Below are 12,181 nucleotides of genomic sequence, written 5' to 3' on the forward strand. Positions count from 1 at the left end.
TTGCAAATACACCTTTTGTGCCATCTAATGAGTGTGTGTCTGTGATTTTGGTGGCCTCCAGAGAAACGAACCGCTTTATGCATCAGAATGATGGGGTTTTTTAATTTAAAACTGGTAATAATGGGATATCAGAGTTTGTAACATAAATAGAGACTTGATTGCTACAGTGCTGGTGTTGCTTGTGTTGACAGTAGTCATTACATTTTATGCAAATGTGGGTTTGATGAAAATTCAGTGGTATGCTAAGCAAAACGCTTTGAAAATCCAGGTAATGTTTTAAATTGACTGTCTCCTCCTCCTCCCCACCCCCTCTACCTCTCTCCACTCAGTTCCTTTGTGAATTGTTGAGTTTATATTTTGAAAGTTTGCTTGTGGAATTAGTGAAACCTAAATCAGGGTTTAATAAACCAAGGCATCATGGGAGTTCCATGAGGCTGAAGTTCAAGTTAGCAATCTGAATATAGATTTTGCTTAAGTTAATACCAAAGGGACTTTTATAGAGCTGTCTTTCTCCACTCTGTAAGAAAATAATTAATAACTCATAACCTCTGAGAAAGTTAACGGCATTCTAAAAGAAAGATATGATAAGGTTTCTCAGCATTGCTGAAAAGGTAATTACCATTCAGCTTATTATATTGCCTCTTTTCTTTAGCACAGTACCCTTCTTTGGTAGAATTCTTTCTCAGCTGCAAAATATATAAATATTGTATTATCTGCATGTGTGTGCCCATAAGTGTCTGTATGCACGTGAGCATCTGGAACTGTCAAAAATAGATTCCCTGTGAGAAAAAATAAAAAATAGCATGCAGTTTAAATTCTTTCTTGTACAGCTACAAAGCTGGAAAGCCTGGAAATGCCTGCTCTCTAACAGCATTAAGCCCTAATCCTGCAAACATGTATGCATGTGCATAATTTTACTCACCTGAGCAAAGTTGCACATATGTGGCATGCATTACTTGTAGTAATGTGGTTATAGCTCTTTTGAATAAAGATTCCATTTTGTGAGTGATAACTCTAGGACAGATACAGAGAGAATCACTTTTGGGACAAAAAGGACCAGAGCCTGTGACAGACTGGAAGTACAGTGCAGTAAGTAGAACTGCTAGGTCTCATCCTGTACCCAGCTAGATTAATGTGTACCTTTGCAGTCATTCCTTACTCCTAGACTTTTGCCTTTCCTGTCCTTTGTGGGAAATGGCAATCAAGGCTCAAGACCATATGGAGATAGCAACAGCTAAATGAGATGGAATAGAAGTAGGTACACCCAACAAAAATGCTGCCTGGAAAAATAAGAGAAAATCCACTTACAGGAATCTATATTTGGGCAGGAGTGACAAGTAGATGGAAGAGAAACTAAGAGGGATAAGAAGAGAGAGGTACAGGTTTCCCTTGATTTATGCAGGTTCTTTGCATGCAAATTCACTCTTATATGATAAGCAAATTTAGACCCATGCAAGGTAATTCGCTTTTATGTGATCAGCATAGATGCCCCGCCCAAGCAGGTAAGTCTGTGGGGGAAGGGGAAAGGGCTGTAACTCCACTCACCCCAGCCCCGGCTGCAGCTGCCCTGGGAGCAGCCAATGTCAGCAGCCTGCAGCCACTCGGCTGCACTATGCTCTGCCTGTCCCCCAGCTCCTGGGTTGCACTGTGCATTGGTGCAGGCAGCTGGTATCAGCTGCTCCCGGGGCTGCTTCAGCACGGGCTAGGGTGTGTGCAGACAAGCAGAGCCCTAGGCGGCATGGAACATAGCACTCACCCCAGTTCTGGCGCCCCAGCACCCTGGGACCTTTAAAAGTCACCCTGCATCTGAATTTGCTGAGTGGGGGAATGGTGGAGGGGGCAGACAATTGACTCCACTCACTTAACTGATGGGCTGTACTGTGTGTGGCTTTCAGCTTGCCAGGATGTGCAACTGTTGGGATCTGGGATCAGATCCCATTGTGCCATTAAATGAACGTCTTCCAGCACCCTCAGTGGCCAAATTCTTTGGTATAGTGACAACCATCGAACCCTTAGCAACCATAGATTCATTATGGTAATATGCACTTCTCCAGCATCTTTCATTTGAGCTTGAACCTGTCCTTTGTGAGATGTAATGCATTTAGCTTCGCAGCAACCCTGCAAGGTGCTCCATTTTCATTTATTATAAAGATGGGGAATCTGAGGTACAGGGCCACAGAGTGAACTTAGAAACAGAACCAGGAAGATAATTCTGGAGTTCCAGCTCCCAGTTCCTGCAGCCTCAAAATTATTCCATCGCTGTCATGAAGCCAGGACTTCAAACACAACAATGAAAAGTGAACCATTGCCCTACCTCACCATCTTCTTTTGAAAAACTAAAGAAGACAAATATTGCACAGGCAGTTTTCATAGAATTGTGAATTTTGAGGCTAGATGAGGCAATTCTGATGATCTTTTCTGATCTTCTACAGACCACAGAAATCCACTGAATCATTTTTATATCACACCCATAATTTCTGGTTGAAGAAGGTGTATCGTTTTAAAAAGATACCTGGTTCTAACTTAAAGAATTCAAGGATGGAGTGTCTGCTACAACCTTTGGCAAGTTGCTTCAGTGCTTAATAACCCATGCATTTATAAATGTACTTTAGTTTCAGTCCAAATTTGTCTGACTTCAGTTTTCAGCCATTGGAGCTGATGACGTCTTATGTAACCAAAGAGCCGTCTACTCTTCTCCCATTTATGGGAGTTGGGCTCAGATTCTTATAGGTCTTTGTTCGCTCATTTGTCTCTTTATACTTGTAAGTCTAACACTCAGACAGCACTGATATCATTGCGACCCTCTGCTCATCTGCTGTTTAACACATACCCCAGTGGTTCCCAACCTTTTTATGCTGCAACCCTAAATTGGCCACCAACAGGACCTCCCACCCCAGCACCGTGGGGGCTGCTGGGAGCGGAGTGCAGCTCAGGCGCAGGAGCGGGGAAGCCACCATTGCTCCCTTTGTGTATGGCAGTCCTTTCCCGCACGCTGCTTCTGGGCCACATGCATGAGTGTGCATGTGCGGGTATGTGTAGGCCCTTCGTGACCCTATTGAGGACCCCCTGTGTCCCTGATTTGGGTCGCGCCCCGAGGCTGGGAACCAATGACCTACACAACGCCACCTATGAATTGATTTCACCTCTCAGTTAATGATTTGCTTGTAGCTCTGCTGTTCTAGTCAAAGCTTTGAAATAGGTTTCTCAGACCTTTAGGCATGCTCTGATCACACCAAAACCAAGTGGCAGCCCACCACACAGGGAGTGCTGGTGAGACCTGTCTGTCTCCTGGTGGTTAGGGTGCTCCCTAGTGAGGTGGGAGACCTGAGTCCAGATCAGGCAGAGAATTCAGTGTCCCACATCACAAGACTATTTGCTGTTTGTGGGGGGTTCCCCCACCCCCTTCCCTCATGTTTTTTTACAGATAAGAAAAATCAGCTGTGGTCAATTATGTAGCTGATCTGACTAAACTCTGGCGGGGGGGGGGGGGGGGGCGGGGGGGGGGGGAGGGGGGAGGCATTTGCCAGAGTTTGTCACTCAAGCCTCACCCTTTTCCTTTTCATTTCACCCCTGGGTAAGACTTAGGTAGGTTTTGGGAATCCTTCCTTAGGCCTAACTCTTCCCATGCATTGTGAACCTGAGAACCCGATGCAGATTAAACAACTCCACCAGCCAGCAGGGTGCTTAGGCAGTGCTTATCCCACTGCTTATACATCCAAGAATTAGACCAGAAACTCTCGGGCAATTGATTATCTAACATGACCCATGAGACCCTTTCAGAGTCACAGCTCCAGGATAGAGTCTACCCTAACTAATCATTAGTTGTTAATAATTAACCATCTTTAAGAGGCACCATCAATATTGAAAGTCAGAGTTCTATCGCTTGGGTTTTTCTGCTTCTTGTTATAAACTAGCATGATTAAGAAGACCGAAGGACGTTAGAGAACAAGGTTGCATTCATCCAGGGTTTTGCCTTTAGAATTTTTTTTTATACATTAGACAGCACTTTGTGTATAGTCAGTGTCACTGGTGATATGTTACTTCCTGGAAATTACAATAGTGTAGTGTAGTCTTAAGAACAGCAGCAGAGACAAAAATGAATCAAAGGGGTACAAAGAGAAAGTAGAGAAGGACAGGAGGAGACATCATGTGTGTGGTGGTCTTAACCCCACCTGTGGCAAACACTTCCAAACAAATTTAGGATGCACAGAGGGGCCATCATCCATCTTCCTTTTCAGTGTCTGAGCAATACCTCAGCTCTAAAGAGCTGGATCCTTTCAGCCAGTGCATCGTCCATAAGCAATTACATAGGACACTCAGAATATAGCAGTGTTTCCAGCTCTTTGTAGTTTCTCAATATTTGGTGTTTTTCCTAGAGTCATGACTTCAGGTTTCATTAAGGAAGAAGAGTAAACGTCTAGGCCTCATGATTGCAGAGAAAAATGTGAAACCAACAGGCCCCTACATTTTTTAAGATAAGCTTATGATCTTTAGAGAACCTGATGTATGGCTTTTGCAATACTTTTGCAGGCTGTTGAAATTAAAAAAATGATACCCTAAAGATGGAATAAGAACAAGAGCAAACAAACTCAGAGGTTGTGGAAGCACTGGGATAGTCACATTCTGTAACTGGGATGCAGATGCAGAAAAGACACACCTGAGGGGACAAAAGAGCTCCAGCATTCTGAAAATGTCCTGATTGCTGGCAGCCTCCCTAGCACTGCATGCAAATTAGCCATGCCAGAGCACTGCTGCCATCAGAAATGTTTGCCTTGAAGTGGGAAAGCAACCAAGTCTGAGCACTGAACTTTCCTCCTTCACTCTACATTTTGTTCCACCCCTTTTTCCCCATCACCCTCCAAACAGCCCCTATTTCCTCTCTTTCTTTTTGGAAGAGAAACTGTCTGAGGAGGAGTACCCCCTTCTCAATTTAACTCTTTGACCATGGTACTCTTTTCCTCCCTGACCCCAGTCTTCATAGCAGTGATATGTGTTTTGATTGGGATGATTCTGAAAAGCACAAGGAAAAGCAGCAAGAAAGAAAAGAGTGATACTAAAAATAAGCCAGACTCTCGCCCATGGGTGGATGAAGACTTAAGAGACAGCACTGACCTTCATGTAGAAGAAAACGGTAAGGAAAATAGAAATCAGCATACCACTTCTCCTGTCTGAATTTTCTGTTGATATGAATAAGGGAGACATGATCCTCTGGACTACTGAGTATGCACACAGGTCTGCAGCTACAGTCCACTTTCTTTAGTATGGCAGAGGTCATGCATTTCTGATTCTGGCAGAGAAAGTGACAGTAGTAAGGACTATTTAACTCAATTAGCTTTAAAAAAGTAATGGGGGGGGTGTCTAATTGTTTGATCCTGTAGCAAAACCTGTGAGAGGGAGTTAGAGGGGAGAAAATGAATATTAATTCTCACTGTGGAGTTCTCCCATTCTTTATACTGAAAAGTGGGGTTTTACCTCCTGTTGAACAGGACTTTTGGATACTTCTCTGCTTACTCAAAGGGGAGGGTGTCTCTACTGTGGAAGCAGGATGTAGGGCTGTAACAAGTTCTCAGTGTATATTTCTATTCTGAGCTCTGAAGAAAGCACATTTCTTTGTACCATCAATACCCCTTTTCCCCTCTTGAGCCCCTGATGGGTAGGAAACCCAACATCAGATATGGAAAAAGGAGGGGTTCTACAAAAACATATGGGTTTCCATCACCATAGGGATCTTGGGGACATGATTTTATCTGATTTTGTATGCTCTGAAATTATACATTGCTCATTATACTTTTATCCTCCTCATTGCTATCATTGGTACAACATGTTTGTCTTACCTTCCAGCTCATTTCCATTAATTGTCTATCAATATGTAAAGTATATGTATTTTTCCTTCAGTTACAATAACTGGCTCAGACCTGCAGTCATCAGCTGTGCATATGCTGATAACCATGGGGCCTTTAACTGTTTCAGTACTATGGGATTGAGCTCTATTTGGAGACATTTCTAGGGTCAAATTTTCAACAAATAAATAAGAACCTAACTCGCAGGGTCTCTGTCCTTGCATGAAGTCTCAAGGCTGCATGAGTAGATGGGATATAAGTGTGTATGTGCACAAAAGGCACAGTCCTTTGTGCTATTAGAATATGCAGTTTCCCCTGTTTTTTTTGTAAAGCAAAGCTGCAGAATTTTGTTATCCCTTGAGATAAAGAAGGGCTTTTTTCAGTTCTCATTTAATGTAACCACCTTTCTTGACCAAATCATTTTCAAGTTTTATGCATAGGTTTGCATATCCACCCCAAAGCCAGGTTTTCTAGCTCATATAAAACTTCAGCCTGCTTTCTGCTTCTGCACATGCTACTAATCAACATTTCATTTTTACTTCACTTTGGGCCAGGTTCTACTTCTACTTATTCCCCACCAGCTGGGGGCTCGTGGCTAGCTGCTGCCCCCCTGCAGCTCTTTCCAAGCCCCCTGCCCCCTGATTGGGGAGCCACGGCTGGGAACTTCCTGCTGCCAAGATAGAGGGACATGGTCCCTGCCTGGGCACTGCCACCGGAGCCTGCCCCGGGCAGCAGGCAACTCCCAGGGGCAGGGAGCTGTCTCCCAGTCTGCTCCAGAAGACAGCTGTCTCCTGACCCGATGCTTCCTGCCAACCCCTGGGCTGGCTACTGCAGGGGGCCAGTGTAGGGTTGGAGCGGGCAGGAGCAGACTGCTGCCAGTAGAACCAAATCTGCTCCCGCATCTCTGCATGTGTACGTGCCTGTCCAGGGTGGGTTGACTCTGCCTACAAAATTGAGCCTTTCCAGTAATCTTTGCACTCCTTCTTTATCTGTAGTGGGTGGCATAATCATAATGGCTTTAACCCTTGCAGGATTTATGTGTACCCCTTTCTCAGAAAGTTTTTCTCCTATGTTATTTCTTTGACCCTGAATTTGCATTTTTGTTTGTTCAGTTTCAAACCTGTTCTGCGAGCTCTTTCTAGTGCTTTTCTTAGCTTCAAACCATGCTCTTCCACAGTATATCCCCAAACTGATACATCATCAATATAAACCATGGTTCCATCAAGACCTTCAAAAATGTGTTGCATCTTTTTGTGATATAGTTCAGATGCAGAACACAGTCCAAAGGGAAGCCTACAAAAGCAATACCTTCTTAAGGGTGTATTGACGGTATACAGTCTATCCTTTTCTAGGGGAACTTGCCAAAACCCAGAAGAGGTATCCGAAGTGGACAAATTTGTAGCTTCTGCCACATTGACAAAAACCTCTTCCCTGATTGAAATGGGAAAATGTTTGCTTTTGTTGTACCTGTTCATTTGCTTAGGATTGAGATACAATCTCAAGGCTCCATCTGTTTTTCTATTATGACCAGTAAGTAGTTGAATGCTCGACTTTTTCCTGTTATGTCCATGTTAACTAATCTATTTAATTCCTTTTTCAGTTTCTCCATTTCTTGGAGCATGAAAAGTAGGAGTATTTGGTCCTCTTAATTCTATCTTGTACACAGTTGGCAGTTTCCTGATGCCTGGAAACACATTATAAAGCTGTTCTTCTAAGTTCTTGCTTTCTAATCCCTCAGTGGCATGCATTGTCTTAATCAAGCCTAGAGTTTTACACATTTGCAGCCCAATAATTGGCATTAGCTTTCCTGGGACAGTTACAAACTGAATTTTTACTATATTATCCTTGTGTCTAACATGCAGTGCACAAATACCCTTAGTTGCAATCATGTTCCCATTATATGCTTTAAGTTTTACTTTCTTATTCTCATAGTACAAAGGTTTAGTTTTCATTTTTTGAATAATGTATTCTGGTATTACATTGTTCCTGTATCTAATTTAAAAGTTACCATTAGCCCATTGGTGTCCAGGGTGTCAGGCGATTGTCCAGTTCTCAGAAGAATGAATTTCTTCTTGCATTGTATTAATGAGGAATTCTTCCTTTTCCTCATTGCATAGAGCATGCATCTGCTGTTTCTTATGTGTTGCATCCTGTTCCTTTCTGCAAACTCTTGCAAAGTGATTGAATCCTTTGCATTTGTTGTAGCACTTACCAAATTCAGGGCATTGCATGGGTTTGTAGTAATTGCCACAGTATCTGCCACTGACCATTGTTTCTTCAAGCAATATGTTTTGGCCTCTGCTTACCTGCTTTGTAGTAAAGTCCTCCTTTCTATATTGTTTGTGCGTTGCCTTAGGTTTTTTCAGTCTTATAATCCTGTCTAGTTCATCTTGTTCTGTTTTTTTCCTCCAGTTTCTATAGCCTGGCATTTGTTATCTCAGCCGCTTGGCACATTCTAACTGCTGTTTCCAAACTAAGCTCAGGATCCTCTAGCAGTTGTTTCCTGAGGCTTGTATCCCTTATACCCAATACTATTTGGTTTCTGATTATGGACTCCTTTAGGTCTCCAAAGTTTCATGCCTGGCTCAGCAGTCTGAAGTCTTTGACAAACTCCTCTGTTGTTTTACATTCTCTCTGCTGTCTCGTGAAAATTATATACTGTTCAAAGCTTTCATTTTGTTTGGGTATACAATATTCCTTAAACTTTTTTTATTATTGTGCCATAGCTTTTTTCTTCTGCTTCTGACTGTTGTGGGCTATTATAAAGAGAGAGAACTTCTGTGCCATCTATATTTTAAAAAATAGCTAGCTTGAGTGGCTTCTCTGTATGTCCACTGGCCGTCATGCATATGGTGAAGCTGTGCTTAAATTTCTTCCAGTTTTTTGCTGAATTGCTAGACAGATTTAACTCCTCTGGAATTGTGAGATGCTCCTTTTTTTTTTGGTCTTTCTTTGTATCCCACTTCTAGTACCATGTGTTGTTCTCAAAAGACCAAAGAGTCAAGCTTATAGAATGAGAAAGCTTGTTTATACAGAGAGCAGTACCTTGCTTACAGTTACTCTGTTCCCTTCTACAGTCCCTGGGCCAATGTAACACATAGACATACAAAGTTCTTTTGGGTAAACCTGGTATCTTTTATTAGATCAACTCACATAGTTGGAAAAATTCTTCTTAGGAAGCTTTTGGGCATAAGCACCTTTCATCAGGCTAAGGAAGCATTTGCAGATGGTCTGTGCTCTTCCTAAATGAAGTGGTAAAGCAGTACATATGCAAGAAAGACAGTCAGTTAAAATGTAAATTGAGATGGTTACATAGGCTGTGGAAGGCTGGAGTTAGTGGGGCTCGGCCTCCCCCCTCAAATGCGGGGCAGCAGGTAGGGCTGCAGGGCAGTCTGGCCATGGGCTCTGGGTGGATGTAGCAGGGGTGGGAAGGGGTATGCATGCAGCCAGGATCATAGCCCAGCATATGGTCACTGCCCAGCATGGCAGGCAAGTATCAGTCTACTCTGTGAAGGGGAAGGGGCTTGGTGGGGAGGGGCAGATCAAGGGCCCCACAATGAGAGAGTGGGCAGAGGCATGGGCAGGAGTGAATGGGGGCCTGGTTGGGCCTGGTTGTGGGATGATCAGAGCCTAGGCAGCTCACCCAGGGGTACAGAGGGGCTTCCACTACTGTGTACACCCCAGCAGAGGCCCGGGGGGCACATGCCCCTCAAATCTGTGTGCAGGGCAGAGACGGACGGCTGCTGCATGCTGGCCACTGTCTCAGGAGCCACGCAATGTCATGTGCCTTCTGCTGCCTTCTGCACCCCCTGCCTGCCCAGCGGCGGGATGCACATAGTGTCCTTCAGCTCTCGAGGCAGCAGCAACATGGCGCAGAGTCCAGTGCACAGCAGCTACCCACCTCCATCCCATGTACAGATCTGAGGGACACGTGGTCCCTGGCCTTCCTCCGGGGTGCGCACAGTGGTGGGAGCTCCCCTGCACCCCTGCCCAGGCTCCGATCATCCCATCCCATCCCATCCCCATCCTGACAACTTGGTCTAGCTGGGACCCCACTCCCACCGGCCCCTGCCCTTGCCTCCACCCCACTCCCTCCCTCACCACACCACGGGGGCCTTGATATGCTCCCTTCCCCCTCCCCTTCCCCCACAGACTTACCTGCTGGTGGGGGGGTGCACTTGCTCAGCCCCCCCAAATAATTTTTTCTCCCTCTGCCTATGGGTGGTTAGTAGGTGAGAGACAGGTGGCAAGGGGAAGGGGGAATGAATGTAGCTGTAGTCAAAGGATGAGACAGGAGTGTGGGTGGGAAGGGAATGATAATAGCTGGTAAAAAGTGGAGGGTTTATCTGGGGAGTCAGATGTTAGGCATGCTGTAATGTGTCATAAATCCAATGTGTATATTTTGTCCATTATTTTTTGTATCCAGTAGACTGATGAAGTGAAGTTCATAGGCTTGTCTGTGGAAGGTATTTTGTAAATTCCCTTTGAGGATTAAAACTGAGAGGTTGGAGAGAGAATGGCTTTCTTGTGAGAAATAGGACTTATACATAACACTCTTAGGGGTATCCACACATGTTTCCTCTAAAGTAATTTACTCTAGAGTAAACCTACACTGCAGTATTTGTACATGTAGGCGTGCCCAGTGGTAAGTACCAGACAGTGGTACAGACAGATTACAAAAATAGATGCAACATGGATTTTTTCAGGGACTTTCATAGAGGGGAATAGAATTGCACTGCAGTACTGAGAGGGGGATCCCAGAGCAGCCACCCCCTATAGAAGATCCAGAGCACATGGCGTCCACTATGACCCCCCACCCAGCTGGTCCAGGATCTGCACTACATACAATGCCCCTCCCACCCCCCAAATCTGATCTGAGACTGTGGAGCCTGTCCTAGACCAGGCTGGGGGCGGGGGAGGGGGGCACTTGTGGAGCAGATCCCAGACCAAATGAAACAAGACAGTCCAGGATCCATACTGCACATGGCTATGCCACATGTGGAGTACATCCTGTATCATCTGGGGGTGGGGAGGGGTGCTGCATATGATGCAGATACCAGACTGGCTGTGGGGATGGTGGAGGGCACATTTGTCTTTGGGGCAAAGGTCCCAAGGTAGGCGCCATGTGTAGTGTGAATCCGGACTGGCCAAAACGGGTGCCACATGCAAAGTGGATCCTGAGATGCATATTGCATGCAGTGCCTGCTCCAGTCAGTTAAGAATCCATGGTACACAGGGCAGTCACTCTGGCCAGCCCAGGATCCACACTGAATGCAAGTCTACCCACACGAGCGAGGTTAGGATGCATGTTGCATGCAGCACAGTCCTGGTCCAAACAGGGGAGAGGGAAATGCTACATGTGGTGTGTATCCCAGACTGACTGGACTGGGTACCACTTGGAGAGCATGTCCCAAGTCCTGTGTGCAGGGCTGGTCTAGCAATGTGTGGGACTACTCAGACCTAGGGGCAGCACCAGAGGTACTGAGAAAGCAGGAAGCATGGTATATATACCAAAAAGCAAAATGAAAATAAATGCCCAACCTTTAGGGAAGGCATTAGGTCTTATGGGAGAGAATGGTAGTGACTGAGACCATAAAGGTTTCCAGTGAAGAAAAGGATATCTGCAGTAATGTTAGCAGATCCAAAGAGACTCAATATGCACAGTCTACATTCAGCTGCCATATTTGCAACTCTGCTATTTGCAACTGTGCTATTTGATCAATGTTTGTGTTGATTCAAGCTGGAATGCAGAGTTAGTGGCAAACCTGGCAACACCGTTAAGTCCCAGTATTAGACTGGAAAAATGTGACCAAGTGTATTCTAAGGCCACTGGGCAAATGCAGGCTGGTTGGTGTGAAATATAGGAAATGCAAGATGATATTGTTTGTAGTTTAGAACAGTGGTGCTCAATGTTTTTGCCCTGCAGGCCAGATGGACAGTGCCCAGTCCATCCACAGGCTAGATTCAGCTGGTAGGCCTGATCTGGACCATGAGGGAGGACCTGACAGGGTCTGATCCAGCCATACAGAAGGGGGCATCCCAACTTACATTCAGCAGTGTGGGGGGGGAAGAGGGCATGGCTTGGATGCATCCTGGCCATGAGGAGGGAAGGCATGTGGCCCAGTCCCAATCTGGCTGTGTAGGGGAGGGAATGGGAATTTGGTAGAGGGGAAGGGGTGCAGACAGTCCCCGCTTGTCTCTCCATGCTCCATTAGGAGGGCTGCTCTATTGTCCCCCTGCTGCCATGAGTGACTGGTGCCTCCTGAATCTGGGGGAGCACCTGCAGAAGCCGCCGACCCTGTCGGGGGGGCACCAGCCCCACTGACAGCATAAGTGTTGGC

At 45.4% G+C, this 12,181-nt stretch overlaps 1 protein-coding gene across 1 annotated transcript in view; it reads left to right on the top strand.

Annotated features, from left to right (window-relative positions):
- Window positions 1–4,854: 4,854 nt before the first annotated feature.
- The window catches only part of IYD (iodotyrosine deiodinase), a 35,249-nt gene continuing 27,922 nt past the window's right edge, over window positions 4,855–12,181 (top strand). Inside the window, exon 1 of the mRNA XM_090031469.1 lies at window positions 4,855–5,131. Within this exon, the coding sequence (XP_089887595.1) occupies window positions 4,945–5,131 (187 nt within the window). The 5' untranslated portion in view covers window positions 4,855–4,944. The remainder of the gene's footprint in view (window positions 5,132–12,181) is intronic.

Source organism: Crocodylus siamensis, chromosome 1, assembly GCF_052110815.1.
Source record: "Crocodylus siamensis isolate JL-2025a chromosome 1, ASM5211081v1, whole genome shotgun sequence".
Taxonomy (NCBI): domain Eukaryota; kingdom Metazoa; phylum Chordata; order Crocodylia; family Crocodylidae; genus Crocodylus; species Crocodylus siamensis.